At 49.8% G+C, this 19,005-nt stretch overlaps 1 protein-coding gene across 1 annotated transcript in view; it reads right to left on the reverse strand.

The window, feature by feature from the left end:
- DAZAP2 (DAZ associated protein 2) overlaps positions 1-18,590 on the reverse strand; it is a 30,367-nt gene extending 11,777 nt beyond the window's left edge. Inside the window, 1 exon segment of the mRNA XM_030198281.1 lies at positions 18,461-18,590. Within this exon segment, the coding sequence (XP_030054141.1) occupies positions 18,461-18,473 (13 nt within the window). The 5' untranslated portion in view covers positions 18,474-18,590.
- Positions 18,591-19,005: the final 415 nt, after the last annotated feature.

The raw sequence follows: 19,005 nt of genomic DNA on the forward strand, positions 1-19,005 counted from the left end.
TTAGGACAGCTGGAGAACATCTCCCCTGCCCCCCCCCAAACAAAAGGCAACATTTTACTGCTTGGACTACATGCCATCTATCTCATTAGTTGTTGGGATGGACTGAAACAGTATTTACCTTAAGTTACTCAACTAGTTAAGTTGTTGTGTCTCATTCCAAATCAAACCATAAGGGCAAACATGGCATTTGATACAAGTTATTACAACTGGGAAACATGATTTTCATTGTTTATAAACACTTCACTGTTTGATCACTACAATGAAATCTAAAAAGGGATCAACAGCATACCATCCTTAGGTCAGTTTCATAAAGAGATGCTCTAAGGCACCAATCCTACATTCTTGTAGCCTCATTCCATCCTCATTATGAACAGAGAAAAACTGAAGTCAGAGAAGCTGAAACCCTATGACCAAGAAATTACTACTAAACACTCCTATAGCACCAAATGTATGCAGCACTGTGTACATGCTAGAGACTGTACCTGCTTGACAGAGATTGCGCAAGACAAACAGGAAAAACTTTATTCTGGGAATTATTAAAACCTGGGTACTTAAACTGATGAATAAAGGGTAAAGTATTAAAAGCAGCAAAGAAAATTTGTCTTACCTGATAATTCTTTCCTTTAGTCGCAGCACATCAATCCATATACTTATGGGTTGTGACTATCTACCAGCAGGTGAAGATAGCTCTGTCTTATAGGACAGAATGCTCCCTGGCCAGTCAGTATTTCTCATGACAAAACAGAAGGAACAGTCCTTCCCCACAGGAAAAAAAAAAACAGTAAACCAAGAACCGATTACAAGAGTCCATCAAAAATGTAAAAATGCAGCAACAAGTTCTAACAGAGCATGTGTACTGATAGGAACTGCCGAAAAACAGGATGGGCCTCTGGATTAGTCTACTGCGACTAAAGAAAATAAGAATTTTATCAGGTAAGAATTTATTTCTTAGCGTCAGCAGATGAATCCAGATACTTGTGGGATGTAGCAAACAGTACTCAACTAGGGTGGGAATCTGGAGCCCACAAAGGATATCCCCAATACACAACCGATCAAGTGGCGACCTAGAGAATGTAAGACAGGCCATGTGCCTGCCCCATCCACACCCCCTAATGAGGACAGGCTGCCACAAAGGAAGTCAAAATCTCAGGTAGCAGGCACCCAGAAATCTGGAAGCGGATCACCCACTAGAGATCATATGGATGTCGAGAGCCTCTGGGATGCCAGTAGGCAAATGAGAAAACCACCTAAGTACCAGATCAGAGGCCCTGCAGAAAGCCTAACAAAAGGACTAACCGAATCCAGTCCATCCAAGAAGAGGAGGAGTATATGGAGTGGATGGGGAGAAAGGCAGAAACCCCCTGATGAATAAAGGTGGCCTTAGTGCACCAAAAATAAAAATAAACACCAGTGTATAAGAAAACCCAGCAGAACCTGACCGAACAGATACTAGAAGTCCAAAGCCCTGCTTGGGCAGACACCTGGAATGCAGGGCAAACTAGGGTGCCCCAGAAGACAGCCCCTGGCACTGCCAAAATAAGGGCGAGCTGAACCCAACCAGTAAGAACACAGAGGCCTGTCCTCTGGGAGATGCTGAGTCAAGAGTCACCCAGAGCTTCCAACACGGAGCAGTGTGCACTGAAATGCAGTTTGTCCCCACCAAGAGAGCTGGATCCGCTTCTGGTGGAAGTCAGATTTGCCACCCAGAGAAACTACAGCAAATGCCAAGCTGCAACCACCAAAAAAATATCTGCTTGGCTGATGCCTGAATCCAGCCAAAGAAGGAAACCAACAAATATAACAACCCCATCTGCTGCAAAGTTGGAGGAGGCTGACCAGACCAACAGGTAGCATCCTAACACTGAGCACAATGGGAAAATTAGGTTCTTACCGTGATAAATTATTTCCTTTAATCATAGCAGATGCAGCCATTACAGATGGGTTGTGTCCATCAACCAGCAGAGGGAGATAGAGAGCACACTTTTTTCAGTGCCTCATACCAGCTTGCTCCACTGCCTCTCTTCAATATTTGAAGCTTCCAAAGCAGTATGGCAAACCGCAATGGGAATAACATGAGCTTTCCTCACAGCGAACGATGGCCCTACAGCAAAGGGCATTAACTCAGAATGGAGGGAATGAAACATCCTCCTGGAGGGCATAAACTCATCCTCCACTGAGACATAACTGGAGGGAATAAACTCATCCTCCAAAACATGAAACTGGAGGGAATTAAGTCATCCTCCTTCAACTGAACAATAATCCTGAAGACTGTTTCCAGACTTTCATCCAAGGACGGAATCTCCAGGAAACATGAAAAGAACCTGAAATAGATTTACAGCAGATAGCAATCAGACAGGGAGGGATCATGGCTGCATCTGCTATGACTAAAGGAAAGAAAATCATCACGGTAAGAACCTAATTTTCCCTTCCTTGTCATCAAGCAGATTCAGCCATTACAGATGGGATGTATCAAAGCAATCCCTAGATAGGGTGGGAACAAGCCACACCACGCGCCAGCACTCGCGCTCCAAAACGTGCATCCCTCCTGGCAGCCACATCCAGCCTGTAATGTCGGGCAAAAGAGAGCTTAGAAGCCCAGGTAGCCGCACTACAAATCTCTTGGAGTGCGCTCCAGTTTCAGCCCAAGAAGAGGAAATTCCTCTAGTGGAATGCGCCTTAAAGGCTGGTGGAGGCCGGCCGGCAAGCAAATAAGCTGAAAAGATAGATTCTTTAAGCCAGCGGGCAATAGTGGCTTTAGACGCTGGAGACCCTCTGCGAGGCCCTGACAGCAAAACAAACAGATGATCAGAGGTCCTGAAAGAGTTAGTAACTCGCAGATACTGCAGCAGAGTCCTGCGCACGTCCAACAGGTGCAATTGCCCAAAAGAGTCTGGAAACTCCTCCTCTACAAAGGAGGGCAAGAAAATAGGTTGGTTTAGGTGAAACGCTGAAACCACCTTAGGCAAGAAGGAAGGCACGGACCGAACCGTGACCCCGGACTCCAAAAACTGCAGAAAAGGGTCTCTACAGGACAGCGCCTGGAGCTCTGACACCCGTCTCCCCGAAGTTATGGCCACTAAAAAGACGGTCTTCAGTGTCAAATCTCTCTGAAGCATGCCGAAGCGGTTCAAAGGGAGCACCCTGAAGGGCTTTCAGCACTAGCCCCAGGTTCCACACTGGACAAGGTGCCCGCACGGGAGGACAGAGCCGAAGCACCCCTCTAAGAAACCGTGCCACATCTGGATGAGCAGCTAAAGACACGCCTTCAACCTTGCCACGCAAGGAGGCCAACGCTGCCACTTGCACCCGCAGGAAATTATAGGCCAAGCCTTTTTGTACACCATCCTGCAAAAAGTCCAGAATCGGCGAGACAGGACCCCGCAGGGGTGTGATCTCTTTAGAAGCACACCAGACTTCAAACTGGCGCCAAATCCTGGCATAAGCCATGGAAATGGAACGCTTGCAGGCTTGCAGGAGAGTGGTAATTACTTTATTGGAATAGCCTTTGTCTCAATTGCGCCCTCTCAATCGCCAGGCCATAAGACCAAATCGGCCGGCGTCCTCCATGGTCACCAGACCCTGTGACAACAGGTTGGGAACCAGAGGTAACTGAAGGGGATCCTCTACGAGCATGTCGGAGGTCCGCATACCAAGGCCTCCTGGGCGACGAGAACCACTTCTCCTGGAGGCAGCCGAATCCGCAGGAGCACTCACCCTATCAAGGGCCACGGAGGGAACACATACAGTAGGCCCGGAGGCCAGGGTTGAGCCAAGGCATCCAACCCTGCCGAGCGAGGATCTCTCCGTCTGCTGAAGCAGCACGGGACTTGGCATTGGTGCTTGTCGCCATTAGATCCATCACAGGCTTGCCCCACTTGGCACATATCTGCAGGAATACTTCGTCTGCAAGATCCCACTCCGCTGGATCGATCTGATGCCTGCTTAGATAATCGGCTTGCACGTTGCTCTGACCTGCCATGTGAGCTGCCGACAGAAACTGTAGATGCAGCTCGGCCCAGTGGCAAATTTGTTCGGACTGCGCGGCTAGAGCTCTGCACTGAGTGCCGCCTTGTCGATTTATGTAGGCACTGCTGTCGTGTTGTCCGACATCACTCGGACAGCCAATCCTTCCAGGGTCACTTGAAAGGCCAGAAGCGCCTGAAACACCGCTTTCAACTCTAGGCGGTTGATGGACCACTCCGACTCCTCGGGTGTCCATAGACCCTGGGCATGCTTCCCCTTGCAATGTGCACCCCAGCCTTTCAGGCTGGCATCTGTCACCACTAGGCACCAATCGGGGAGTGCCAGCGGCATTCCTCGCCGCAGCATGCTGCCAGAGCCACCACTCCTTGCTGAGTCGAGCCGCAGGGAGCCAAGAGAGTCTGCATTGATAATCCTGAGATACTGGAGACCATCTTTGGAGTAGAGCATACTGTAGAGGTCTCAGGTGCGCTCTCGCCCACAGCACCAGTTCCATGGTGGCAGTCATCGATCCAAGCAGCTGGACAGTGTCCCAAGCTCGCAGGCGGGGCATCCTCAGGAGCAGACTGACCTGATTCTGAAGCTTGCACTGCCTTTGCTCGGGTAGGTACATACCCCGAGGCTGTGTCGAACCTGGCCCCCAAATATTCTAGAGACTGCGAGAGGATCAGGTGACTTTTGGCCAAATTGACAACCCAGCCCAGAGACTGAAGTACTGAGACCACTCTCGGTGTGACATGCTGACTCTGCAGCAGAGTTTGCTCGAATGAGCCAGTCATCCAGGTACGGGTGAACCCGAATACCCTCTCGCCTTAGAAAAGCAGCTACTACCACCATAACCTTCGAAAAGGTGCGGGGAGCTGTGGCGAGGCCCGGTACTGGAAATGCTTTCCCATCACCGCAAACCTCAGAAACTTCTGGTGCTGGGGCCAAATTGGAATGTGCAAGTAAGCTTCTTTCAGGTCCAAAGACGTGATAAACTCTCCTGGCTGTACCGCCGCAATGACGGAACGCAGGGTTTCCATGTGAAAATGCCGCACTCAGGGACTTGTTTAATTCTTTTAAGTCCAGAATAGGGCAAAAAGACCCTCCTTTCGCAGCACCACGAAGAATTGTCGCTCGCCATGCTCGGGCCAGCTCTAATGTCTGTACAGCACGATTTACAGAGCCCCGCTGCTGATCTGCGCTTGCCACACTTGGAACAGCGCTTTACATTCTCTGCAGCCATCGCCGAAAACAGCGGTAAAATTCAAAATGGCGGTTCGCGCCAAAATCGCCCGATCGCGGGCCCACCCCAGAGTCAGAAAACACTTACCTCACTGGACCGAGTATCAGAGCTCCGGTCCCACAGAAAAAGGCAAAGAAAAACCTCTTTTTTTTTTTTAACGCTGTGAGGAAAGCAGAGGTAAATAGAACTCCTGAGGCTCAGGTGAGTGGGAGAGGCAGGGAAAGGGCGAACCTATGTGCCTGCATCCACTGTTGGTGGGGAAGGACAGGGAAAGCTAAGCAATGTGTCCACATCCATGGAGGTATGGGTAAGGCAGGGAAAGGGCAAACCTATGTGCCTTCAAAGTGAAGCTGCTATAGCCTCCAACACCCCGGCTAACAACTGGCAAGCCAGGAGCCACCTCTAGGCAGATTTTTGATGGAGCTCGAAGATGCTACAACCACTCTGCTAGGGGAGATAGAGAATACTGAAGAGAGGCAGTGGAGCAAGCTGGTATGAGGCATTGAAAAAAAGTGTGCTCTATCTCCCTCTGCTGGTTGATGGACACAACCCATCTGTAATGGCTGCATCTGCTTGATGACAAGGAAAGAGCACTTTAGAATCGTGAGAGTCAGACCACAATGAATCCACCAGCAAGGCTGAGCCTGGTATGGAGGGCCAAAGCAAGGAGACGAACAGCTAAAAAAGGACCACCACTACAGTAGACCATGGCAGAATCTGGCCCCAGGAGAGTGTCTAATATAGAGACCATAGGACCCACAATTGGAACGAGTCCCAGATCCTGTGACCTGTCAAGAAAGGAGAGCCTGACTGGGGTTGGAATCTGAACCCTCTTGATGCGTAATGGGAAGATACCTCTTCTCAAATCCCATGTCAAATATCACTCCCAGAAACTCCAAGGTATGTGTGGGAAATAACTGACCTTTGGGAAAGTGAACATCAGACTTAAGGACAGAAAAGGAGCTTGCTATGATGAAGTTTGTGAACCCTATAGCGGGGGGAAGAGTTGCAAGCATCCTGGCACAAGGAATGGTTGTATCTGTAATCCATCCTGACAAAGGAAAACTGCCACTCCCACAACCTTGAAAAACGTCCATACTGACTAAGAAAGTCGGAAGCTGCAGGGAACACCAACATAGGTGAATGTGAAGTAGAGAAGCTAAGTTGTCCCAGCCTTACCATAAGCTGCTAGCAAGGCTATCCATATGGAAGAGAAAGGAAAGGTTGCCCTATGTACCCTAGAACACAGCATCACAAGAGCTAACAGGCCACCCAAATCAGCCTAGAGCTAAGGACCTGTAGGTGGAATCAGCCACCTTCTAAAATTACTACTGGGCCTCCCCCAGTCCTGGAACCTGCCGGCTAGTCAGGGAACTGCATACTAGCTGCATCCAGGTTAGATGTAAAACTGCTTCCATCTATCCAGAGGCACTAGCACAAAGCCTGCCCCCAAATCAAACCCCATTCTCAAGTGCAGACAGGAATGCCTGCACTGCCCACCCAAAAGAGCAAGCAAAGGACAGAAAACCAAGAGTGAACCGCCTGGACCGCTAACACAGCCATGTCACTGCCCACTGACAAGGTGGACTGCCTGGCCACTGTAGTATACAGGGAAGACACCAAAATACTCAAAGCTTCCCACAAAGGAGAATCCTGGCCTCCCTGGACCATTGCAACAGCACCAGTGCACCCATGCGACAGGAGAGAGAAAACAGGCACCCTATGTTGGGTCCTGCCCAAAAGGTAAAATTATGTATCATAACTGATAATTTTCTTTCCATTACATTAATCATAGCTGATCAATCCATAGACTGGTGGGTTGTGTCCATCTACCAGCAGGTGGAGATAGAGAGCAATCCTTTTGCCTCCCTATATGTGGTCATGTGCTGCCAGAAACTCCTCAGTATGTCGATATCAAAGCTCCATCCGCAGGACTCAGCACAGAGAATTACACCCACAAAGGGACACTCTGCCCAGCTCACCACTGCCGAAACGGGGGAGAGGAATTAACCCAGCTCATCCCCACAAGTGGGGGAGGGGAATCCGTCCAGCTCATCCCCGCGGAGCGGGGGAGGGACACCACACCCGCCGATGCGGGGGGATCTGGCTTATCCTGCAACCGCGGGAGGAGCTGACTGACCCTAACACCGCCGAAGCGGGAGGGGTACAAAGCTGCCCTACAGCCGCACAAAGCGGGAGGGAGCGCTGGCAGAATTTAGGTCTCAATCCAGCCCCGTAAAACGGAGGGGAGAGGAATGCAGCAGCTCACTAACAAAATCGTCTCAACTCCTGAAGAATCCAATTGAAAAAAGCTTGAACACGAAGTCCTCCTGAACAGGAACTGAAGACTAAAAACTTGAACCTGAAATGCAACCAGAATATAAACCGTACAGATATCTGGGAGGGGCTATGGATTGATCAGCTATGATTAATGGAAAGAAAATTATCAGGTATGATACATAATTTTACCTTCCATATCATCATGCTGATCAATCCATAGACTGGTGGGATGTACCGAAGCAGTACTCACCCAGGGCAGGACATAGAAATCCCTGACCGCAACACAAGCTCCAAACCGGGCCTCCGCCTGAGCAGCCACAGTCAAGCGGTAATGCCTGGAGAAGGTATGAGCCGATGCCCAAGTTGCCGCCTTGCAAATCTCTTCCAAGGAGACGGACCAGGCCTCTGCCATCGAGGCCGCCTGCGCTCTAGTGGAGTGAGCCTTCAGCTGGATAGGCGGCATCTTCCCCGCGGCCACATAAGCCGCTGCAATGGTTTCCTTGACCCATCGTGCTACTGTAGGCTTGGCAGCCTATAGACCCTTACGAGGACCTGTGAACAGCAAACAGATGATCCGACTTCCGGAAATCATTGGTCACTTCCAAGTATCTGATGACTCCTCGTCTCACATATAGATATTTGAGAGCAGAGTACTCCTCTGGGTAGTCCTCCCTACGAAAGGAGGGTAGACAGAGCTGCTGATTCACATGGAAGCGAGAAACAATCTTGGGCAGGAAGGAAGGCACCGTGCTAATAGACACTCCTGCCTCAGTGAACTGCAGGAAGGGTTCCCGACATAGCAGCGCCTGGAGCTCGGAAACTCGTCTGGCTGAAGTGATAGCCACCAAAAAGACTGCTTTCAACATCAGGTCTTTCAGAGATGCCCTCGACAAGGGTTCAAAAGTCGGATTCTGCAAGGCTCTTAGCACCAAATTAAGATTCCACGCAGGCACCACCGAGCGCAGAGGAGGGCGTAGGTGATTAACTCCCTTGAGAAAGCACACCACATCTGGTTGCGAGGCCAGGGAAGCACCTTCAGGCGACCCCTGAAGCAAGCCAGAGCCGCTACCTGGACTTTAAGGGAACTGAGCAACAGGCCTTTCTCCAGACCTTCTTGCAGGAACGCCAGCACTGAAGAAATTGGAGCAGTGAAGGGAGAAAGTGAGCCTGCCTCACACCACGCTGCAAAGGTACGCCAAACCCTGGCGTAAGCAGTAGAAGTAGAGCGCTTCCTCGCTCTCAGCATAGTGGCGATGACCTTGTCTGAGAAGCGCTTCTTCCTCAGACGCTGCCGCTCAATAGCCAGGCCGTAAGACCAAAGGGGGAGGGATCCTCCATCACCACGGGACCCTGATGCAACAGGCCTGGCCCCGCTGGCAGCCGCAGAGGGCCGGCCACAGAGCCTGATCAAGTCCGCATACCAGGGACGTCTGGGCCAGTCCGGACCCACCAGGATTATCCGGCCCAGATGCTTTGCCACCCGGTCTAGCACCCTGCCCAACATGGGCCAGGGCGGGAACACAGAGAAGCTCCTGTGTCGGCCACTGTTGGAGAAGAGCATCTACTCCTAGAGATAGAGGGTCCCGTCCTCTGCTGAAAAAGCTCGGCACTTGGCAATTGGCCAATGACGCCATCAGATCTAGGCTCGGCTGACCCCAGCGCTTCGTGATGTCCAAGAACGCCTGAGCCGATAGCTGCTACTCTCCGGGATCCAAGGTATGGCGACTGAGAAAGTCCGCCTTGACATTCATGACTCCCGCAATGTGGGCCACCGACAGCTGTTCCAGGTTCGCTTCCGCCCACTGGCATAGATTCATGGCCTCCTTGGCTAGAGGGGCACTCTTGGTACCTCCCTGGCAATTGACATAGGCCACAGCCGTGGCATTGTCCGACAGGACCCGTACTGGCTTCGCCGCCAGTACTGGAAGAAACTCCAAAAGCGCTAACCGAATGGCTCTGAGTTCCAGGAGGTTGATAGACCACTTTGCCTCTGCAGGAGACCAGAGCCCCTGCGCTGTCCTTCCCAAGCAGTGGGCTCCCCAGCCCGTCAAAGAGGCGCCCGTCGTGACGACAACCCGCTCCGGGGTCAAAAGAGGCATCCCTGCGGACAACTTGTCTGCCCTCAGCCACCAGCTCAGCGCCTTGCGCACCACTGGGTCCAAGGGAAGGCGCACAGCGTAATCCTCCGACACTGGAGTCCAGCGCTGCAGCAGAGAGAGTTGTAGTGGTCTCATATGAGCCCTGGCCCAGGGCACTACATCGTGGCTGTCATAGAGCCCAACAGCTGCACATAGTCCCAAGCCTGAAGAGGAGAGGCTACTAGGAACTGGGCCACCTGAGCCTGAAGCTTGACAATCCGATTGTCCGGCAGGAACACTCTGCCCACTTGGGTGTCGAAACGAACTCCCAGATACTCCAGGGACTGAGTCGGGCACAGCTGGCTTTTCTCCCAGTTGATGATCCACCCCAGGGAGCTCAAAAGAGCAATCACCCGGTCTACAGCTCTGCCGCACTCTGCATAAGAGGGGGCTCGGATCAACCAGTCGTCCAGATAAGGATGGACTTGTACTCCTTCCTTTCGTAGGAAGGCCGCAATGACCACCATTACTTTGGAGAAGGTCCGCGGAGCAGTAGCCAACCCGAACGGGAGGGCTCTGAACTGGAAGTGTCGGCCCAGGACTGCAAAACGCAGAAAGCGTTGATGAGGCGGCCAGATGGGAATATGCAAGTAGGCTTTCTTGATGTCCAAGGATGCCAGAAACTCTCCTGCCTTCACTGCCGCTATAACAGAGCGGAGAGTCTCCATTCGGAAGTGCCGAACTATCAAGGCTCGATTGACCCCTTTGAGGTCGAGGATAGGCCGTACAGAACCTCCTTTCTTTGGTACCACAAAGTAAATGGAGTAACATCCCTTGCCAAGCTGATCTTCTGGCACCGGAACGACCACACCCAGGCGGATCAGATTGTCCAAAGTCTGCTGCACTGCCACAGCTTTGACCGGAGACTTGCAGGGAGAGTGCACAAACCAGTCTCCTAAGGGTCGGCAGAACTCTAGCTTGTAGCCGTCTCTGATGACTTCCAGCACCCAAGTGTCTGAAGTTACCCTGGTCCACTCGCCCAGAAACCAGGACAGGCGTCCTCCAATCTGCACTGGGCCATGGACCAGGGCCCCGTCATTGGGTACGAGACCCTGGGGAAGGACCGGAGGAAGCACCTCCGGGACGGCGGTCTCTGCGAAACGAATGCTGCTTGGGGGAGAAATTCCTCTTGAAGGAAGGGGGGCAGAGGAGCTTGACTTGCCCGGGCGATACCAACAGGCTTCCTGAAACCGTCCTTTGGAGGAACCGGGTCGAGCACCACTGGCCCGAGCCCTGACCTCTGGTAACCTCTTGCCCTTAGACATGCCGAGATCGGTCACAATTTTGTCCAGCTCGACCCCAAAGAGCAGCTTGCCTTTAAAAGGCAACTTAGCCAGGCGAGACTTAGAGGCGTGGTCAGCAGACCAATGCTTCAGCCAAAGCCGTGCAGAGACTGTCTGAGCCATACCTTTAGCCGAGGCTCTCAAGACATCATACAGCAAGTCTGCCAAATAAGCCAAGCCCAATTCAAGGGCCGGCCAATCAGCCCTCAAGGAAGGATCCGAGGGGGAAGCCCGCTGCACAATCGTCAGGCACGCTCTGGCCACATAGGAGCCGCAAACTGAGGCCTGCAAACTTAAAGCAGACGCCTCGAAGGACGACCTTAAAGCCGCCTCCAATCTTCTGTCTTGGGCGTCCTTTAGGGCCGTGCCACCTTCCACCGGCAACGCTGTTTTCTTAGTCACAGCAGTGATTAAAGAATCCACGGTAGGCCAAAGAAAGGCCTCCCGTTCACCTTCATGGAGAGGATAGAGGCGGGACATAGCCCTAGCCACTTTCAGGCTCGCTTCTGGGACATCCCATTGAGCAGAAATCAAGGTGCGCATGGCCTCATGCACGTGGAAGGTTCCAGGCGGGCGCTTCGTCCCCAGCAATGGCAGAGCCAACAGAGGCTGAGGGAGAGACGTCCTCCGGAGAGGAAATCTTCAAAATACTCATGGCCTGCACTAACAGGTTGGGCAAATCCTGAGCGAAAGATCTGCGCTGCAGAGGGGTCATCCGCTCCATCCGAGCGGGAATCCGTCTCCTCCAAGGAATCCCCAAAGGACCGTTGGGAGAACTCAGATACGCTGTCCTCATCTACATCAGAGGAGACAGAGTCCTCTAGGGCCTGGAAATCCACCAGAGGGCGTTTGCTTCCGGAGGCCTCAACCCCTTTATCGGACAAGGGAGCAGGGGCAGCGTTTTGCATAAGGAAAGCCTGATGCAGCAGCAAAATGAACTCAGGGGAGAAACCCCCCAGACTGTGCACTTCAGCAGCCTGGGCCACAGCCCTAGACGCACCCTCAACCGGCGCTCGTGAGAGCGGGGGAGAAACATGCTGCGCATCCAAAATGGCATCCAGTGCGAAACTCCGAGGAGCCATGCGGGAAGAACGGCGCTTAACTTTGGCAGCTTTTTTGCCGTCACCCGAATCAAGTGCGACCATAGCATTAACGTCTCCCACCTCGAGGGCGGCCCAAGAAGTTGTCCGAGCACAGTGGCCGGCCAAAATGGGGGGGGGGGGGGGGGGGCCGAGCAGCGGGGAATGGGCGTTTATGGTGGGAAAAACCCCCGCACCGGAGGAAGAACCGGGACACTGACCGGCCTCCCAACTGACGCCCAAAAAAGGAGATTCAGGTTTTGAAACCCCCGCATCCCTGCTAGATGCGCACACGCGGTCCGGGGAGCGATTCTTAGCGCCCTCGCCCTCAGACGCCATAGGCCACAAGGAGACCGATCGGGGAACCCCCTGTCCGCTACAAAAGGTAAAAATTACCTGCTTCTCGCTCCGAGCTGTAACGAACTGGTGTCCCAGTGAGCAGCTGCAATAAACGCTGATATAAACGTTGAAATAAACGCCCTTAAAAGACGTCCAAATTTTTTTTTTTATTTTTTTTATTTTTTTTTTTTTTTAAACGGAGCCAGCGGGAGGGGGGAGAAAAGGAGGGACCTGGCACCACCAGGTTTGCACTTGCTCAAGAAGAGCCCTCAACCCCAGGTACTCAACAAAACCTAAAAATTAGGCTTGGAGACCTAGCCAGAGCTGCTGATGTGTGACCACCACCTGCTGAGATAGAGAACATACTGAGGAGTTTCCGGCAGCACATGACCACATATAGGGAGGCAAAAGGATTGCTCTCTATCTCCACCTGCTGGTAGATGGACACAACCCACCAGTCTATGGATTGATCAGCATGATTATATGGAACTCCCATGCACCTCAAACGCTGAATACAGAGGAGAGAGATTACCCTGAATACAGGAAGGCAGATAGCAAAAGCAGACCCCCTAGCAAAAACTCTGTGGAATAACGTCTTTTCTGTGTAGCAGGGTGGCAGCTCCGCTAGAACAGAAAGGCAGAGAACATGCAGACTGTGCATAGCCCAGGCTTGAAGTAGGACCACCATGGGACCAATAGCCTGGGCAGCTGGGATGCCCGTTCCTGCCCCGCAAGCCAGGAACCACTGGAAGAATGACAGAGGTCTCTCCCATAAAATAAAGCAACCAGGAGCAGAGAACCAGACTCTCCTGAATACAAAGTCACTGTGCTGCCTTACCAGGCAGAAGACCCCTGACAGAAGCAGATTAGCCCATCATGAAACATGTAACCTCAGTGGCTGATGCGCACCAGAGCAACAGGAACTGACCCCACAATCCAGCCTTCCAAAGAAAGGAGCTGTGACCGGAGCACAAGAAAACAAGACTGCCAGCTCAACTGCACCAAGAGACATAGGGCCTGAACTAGAAACAGGCACCATGGGCAGAAAAAAAACGTGCCTCTGCAAAATGACCGCAGCAGGCTGCAGAGAAACAGAAACCCAGAGGGCGCTGGAACTACCTTGTGTTCCTACTCAGGAAAATTGGCACGTCCCGCCAAGAGACTGAAAACAGGTGCCCCAGCACTAGACCCTGCCCAACTCTGCCCCGATGCTGCCCAGTGCTAAACATAGTGCACTGAAAGCAAAACCACAAAACCCACAGAGCAATAGAAACTGAAGGACCACTCACCTCAGCATGGACATTAAAGGGCCAGCCATTGCTGCAGAAAACAGGTAGTAACCTGCTGCCTGAAGCAGCTCCCACATCCTCTCCAAGAAACAGACAGCTGTGAAGGAGACTGGAAGAAGGAGTGGATGAGGGACCTGGGGTGACCAGATGTACCACCTAAAAGTTGGCACTGTACAGCTAAGACACCTCTAGGCTCAAATGAACTAGGAAATCCACAACAGGAGCTGCCATCAAATGAGATCAGGAGCTTCTGAGAATCTGTCCATCTGCCTGATGGAGATAATTCTTAGGTATCTCCACCTGCTGGTAGATGGTCTCAACCCACAAATATCTGGATTCATCTGCTAAGGAAGGTACGGTTTTAGCCTGGACTTGAATAGGGCCAGAGAGCATGACATACTTGTGACCTGGAGTGGCCACTGTTGGAAGCAGAATACTAGGCTAGATGGACCAGTGGTCTGACAGTACAGTCATTCTTATGTTGTTTCAGGAAATCTATACAGTGCAGAGTGCAGCATAAAGGAAGGAAAGCATCTGGGATTGGTGGTGTAGAAGGGTACAGGTAATTTACCTGAAGAACCGAGTTCAAGAAAGTGTGTAGGGATAGATACGAGGAGCTGCAAAATGAACACTTACATAGTTCAACCTTCTTAACTTACATGGAAAGGGAGCCAATGGAATGACTCAAGATGGGTTATGCAAGTGTAGCAACACTGACAAAAAGATAAGCGCCATACCACTTGAATCCCTGCCATAAGACCACTTGTATAGTCTGACATCTACAACGCTGGCTCTATGAAAAGGAAAGAAGGGCCACACGCTTGTTTTGGGGACCAAGTGTAAGATGTGCAACTGTTCTCATATTATAGAATTGTTGTAACCACTAAAGAAGAATTTTTTTCACTTTTAGAAACTCAATACTGATATTATACAAGATTTTATCATGCTGGACAAATCCTGTTACTGTCTCCCTTGTTTCCAATCAAACACTAGGTGCTAGCTGTAACTTGAAAGATGCAGTCCGCTGTTCTTGTGTTTCATCTTCAGGTATTAGTATTATGCTGTGCTTCGTAGATGGTCCTCACTCAGATAAACTGACAGGCAAAAGATCACAGTACATAGTATTTACTTTATTGGAATAACCACCTTTATGAAGAGAGTCACCCAAGGCAGTTATTTTACTGTTTCTGCTACTTATATTTTTAGCTTCAGAAAATTGAATCACTTATATCCCAACCACCATGGAACTGTCTTGACTTCTCTGAAATTATACCCCCTCCCTCCTCCTAAAAAAAATGACCCTCCTTCCCCCCTTCTACAATTCTAAGGTGTCAGGTCTAACAGGGGTTTTCCCCCCTCAGAATGGAAAGCAGCTAGCATATGCCCTTGAATGAAGAATCCTAAAGCCAAGTCTGCTCTTTAAATTTAGGTCTTGAATTTTGATACAACCAAAAGCAGATTATTTTTTATGTGCAGTTACTTTGTTCCCAGTGGGCTCACAATCTTGGGGAATGGATGGTTAAGCAACTAAGTTATCACACAAACTCTAGATTTGCCCTTCATCTCAAGTTAGATAACAGTGGCATATCAGTTGACTACTTTAGAACAGATTAATGCACTTCACCCATCTCAAACAGGCTTTCAGCCTCATCATAGCAAGGTACTACACTTCTTGCTCAGACTTCATTAGTAATCCGGATAAGGGTAATGTTTTATTGCTCGTTGAATCTATCTTGATTTGCTAGGATTATTCATGGGATAAGACATTGGAATTTCAGGCTTTGCACTAACATGGTTTAAATCGTATCTTGATAAATGTTCTGGGTTCTCTGGCAGAAATCTCCCTCTATTATGGCGTGCTTCAACGTTCCATCCTTGGCCCATCTCTTCAGTGTTTGACCTTTAGCTCTTAGTCACTAGGTTTGGTATTTTTTCATGCATGCTGATACCCAGCTTCAGGCCCCATTGTTTGTTTGAGCCAGAAAAGTCTGCAAAATTAGATAATTTTGTGCTATCAAGGTCGCAATAGGTTTAAAACTGAACCCTTTAGATAACTGCTACAAGAGAGTCATCTATTTTTACTTCTGTTAAGATTCTTGGTGTAAATTTAATTGTTTTGTGTCTTACATTCAATCTGCATATTTCATCTGTAGTTAAAACATTTATATATACAGCTTAACACTAAGCGTCTTAAAAACCATGATTACAAGAGGCAGCATTTTTACTACATTCAGTAGTAATATCCCACCTTGAATTCAGACCATTAAATTGGTAATTACAACTTCATATTCAAAGTGTTACCAGTTTCATGGCACCAAGAAATTTGGTAGTGTTACCCCATTATTAATGGCCAAGCTTTGGTTACTAATCTCAATAATGTATTCCTTTCAAAACCTTTGCAGTTATCAAACACCAGCTTTATTATGCCTGCTTGCCTCTACCATTTCTTACAAGCCTATTTGACTCTTAAATCCTCCCAGCATAATTTATACCATTCCCCCCCCCCCCCCCCCCATTATCTGCTTTAGTAGTATTGTACTTTACTCATGTGGGGCCACACATCACAGAACCAACTGACAATTGACATCTGTACTGAAGTGTCCCTTAAATTTAAGGTAAAAATTTTTCAAAGATATTTGTTCCTCCCATCTTAACATTGATCATGCACTTACTGTGTTCTGTTGACCCTTTTTCCCCACCTTGTGTCTTAGGTAATGAATTAAGGATACTTTAAGTGTTTTATTATTTAGGCATCCTTATGCGACTTCCTATAATTGTCATACACCACCTAAATTTATAGGTAATATATAAAAAAAAGAAAGCCTTTAATATATTAACTTGTACCCAAGTGCTGTAAACTCAGGTTAGACCTAGAGAGTCTTGGGGAGGGGCATGCTGTTGATCACAAGTTAACTCAAGATTAGGTTATTCCATTTCATTGCTAGTCTGTGAACCAGAGGAGGAACAGGTCCCTTAGTTATGGTGCAAGAGTAAAACTTCAGGCAGTAATAGACAAAAATATGAATACAAATGTGTAGAAACTAGTAGAGTGGAGGGGTGGCCTAGTGGTTAGAGTGGTGGACTTTGGTCCTGGGGAACTGAGGAACTGAGTTTGATTCCTGGCACAGGCAGCTCCTTGTGCGTCTGGGCAAGTCACTTAACCCTCCATTGCCCGCCGCATTGAGCGGGAAAGCGTGGGGTACAAATGTAAAAAAATAAATAAGCTGTTTGTTGGCAGAGGATGTGATCAACAACATAACAGGACTCAAGGGTTAGATCCCTGAATGGAATGCCATACAAGTCACCAAGACAACTCGGGAAAGCCATTTAGTCTCTAGGAATAAGATAGAGATCTTTCTAGGATCTGTCAAGTAGTCATGACCCAACACCGACGGCTGGGTCGAGGGACCTCGGTTTGACATGGTTTTTCTTTCCTAACCCTTCTGCAGGTCTTATTTTATAAGTCAAGACTGTTTTGCTTATGCACCCGAGAGCCTTTATAGAATCTAAGAAATCAATCCCCCTAAAAAGGTTAAAATTATTTTATCTACACTGCTACCTTCCACTTTACTTTTATAAGTCTGAAAGGGGTTTGACATAGATGTCCGTCTGCGGGACTCTCCCAAAGACAGACATCTTCCTTATGAGAGGGGCACCCTCTGCATAAAGAGATCAGTTCAGGCCTCTGCGAGGCTGCAAGGCCGGGGTTTTATAAAGACAGCAGTACGGGCCAAGTGCAAGAAGGGGTTAAGGCTGGGGGCGGGGCTCCTCACAGTGAAGTGAAGCCAGGGCGAGACGCGCTCGCAAACTGCGCCATAGACTTTCGGCAACGAAGGTCTGATTCAAGTAGACAGTGAAAGGAAGAGCCAGCACTTACCTCCCTCTTAACTCGAGCTCGGGGCCACGCACAGTCCCACCCCACACTCGGACAAGTTTTTTAAAGTTAAAACTAGCCTCATACACAGCCGTCGCTGGGAGAGGGGAGGCTCTAGAGTTACTGCCATATCAGTAAGGGGCCCATTAGAGGAGCTGTAATGGCAAAGCCCTCAGAGTATGCTCCAAGCAAAGCTAAGGCACAAAGTGAAAATGACTCCCCCCCCCCCCCCCCAAGACCGGCTGCGGACGCCTTTTTGCTTGTACATATTACACATATTATACACGGGTGTTAAAGCTGCAGTATGCGCTCAATTCCCCTCTCAATCGCCTACTCAGTTTGCAAAGCTCATCGATGTGGGGATTTTGAGCCCTCCACACTACCTAAGACGAATAAAACCCACCCATCTTATTTTTTGAACAGAAGCATATACTGCCGCATCCTCGTTTCTAACGGCTCTCTCCTAAGACGGGTGCTAACAGGAGGGCCACGCACACAACGCGCCAGTGGCACAAAAGGGAAAAGCGCTAGCCTAGTACAGGCAAAGAGTAGTCATGCCGTTCACCACTAGCCAGCACTTATTTTGGACTGGAGTAATAAGAAAAAGACCCCAGTAGTCAGAAGCATAAACAAGTTTGTGTTTGTTAATCCGCCTCACTCCTACACCCCTAGGCCTGCAGAGTCACTATACCCCTCCCCCCATAGGCCGCAGCAACGTCACCACTCACTGACGTCACCACTCAGCTCGGGCCCAACCACAGTTTCACCCCAATGAAGAGAAGCAGATAGAAGGGAAGGGAGATAGCGCAGAGTCCTTCTCCCCCTCCTCGAGCCAGGCCCCACCCTTCTGAACTCGCTAAAAACAACGCAAGAATAAGAATGAAAATCTTCCAAGGAAGCCCATGACGACGCGATAGCCAGCGCACCAAACCCCACCACGGAGCCCCCTTTCAAACAGGCCTCTCTTACCTTTATTATTCATAGCGAATTCCTTTAGTATGTCGCTCACTACGCTTGTTGTGGGGTGGGGGAAGGGGTTATTTCTCAGATTCTCTTTCTTTTCTCGCTTCCGGTTTCGAGTCACTTCCTTGTTGTTAGAGCGCTGGGCTTATATAGCCGCTGCGTGGCGCCCGACGCGGTGACGTCACGGGGAACCAGTACAAGGAGGTTGTGCACACAGTTCTTAAAGAGGTAGCGCGGTGAGGGTCGGAAGTAGCTCCCAGTAAATAATAGTTAAGTGCACACTGCACAGGCGCGGGGAGTGGTTGTGGGTAACTAGGCGGCCATCCTTCACTTCCCTGTTCCCATCCTAATCCTATCTTGACCTCTTCCACAACCGGTTGTGTTTTTAGTAAGCTCTTGACTGTTCACAGTCCGAATATACGCTTCTTGAATATTCATGAAGGTTATCTAAAAAAAAAAAAACCGCCCTATACGCGTGCCAAAGGCATTGAGAGTACATTATTAGCAGAGAATTACCCCCCAAGTGTCTAGATTAGAATAAGATTTCTCTT

The sequence above is a fragment of the Microcaecilia unicolor genome, chromosome 3 (assembly GCF_901765095.1).
Source record: "Microcaecilia unicolor chromosome 3, aMicUni1.1, whole genome shotgun sequence".
In the NCBI taxonomy this organism is placed as follows: domain Eukaryota; kingdom Metazoa; phylum Chordata; class Amphibia; order Gymnophiona; family Siphonopidae; genus Microcaecilia; species Microcaecilia unicolor.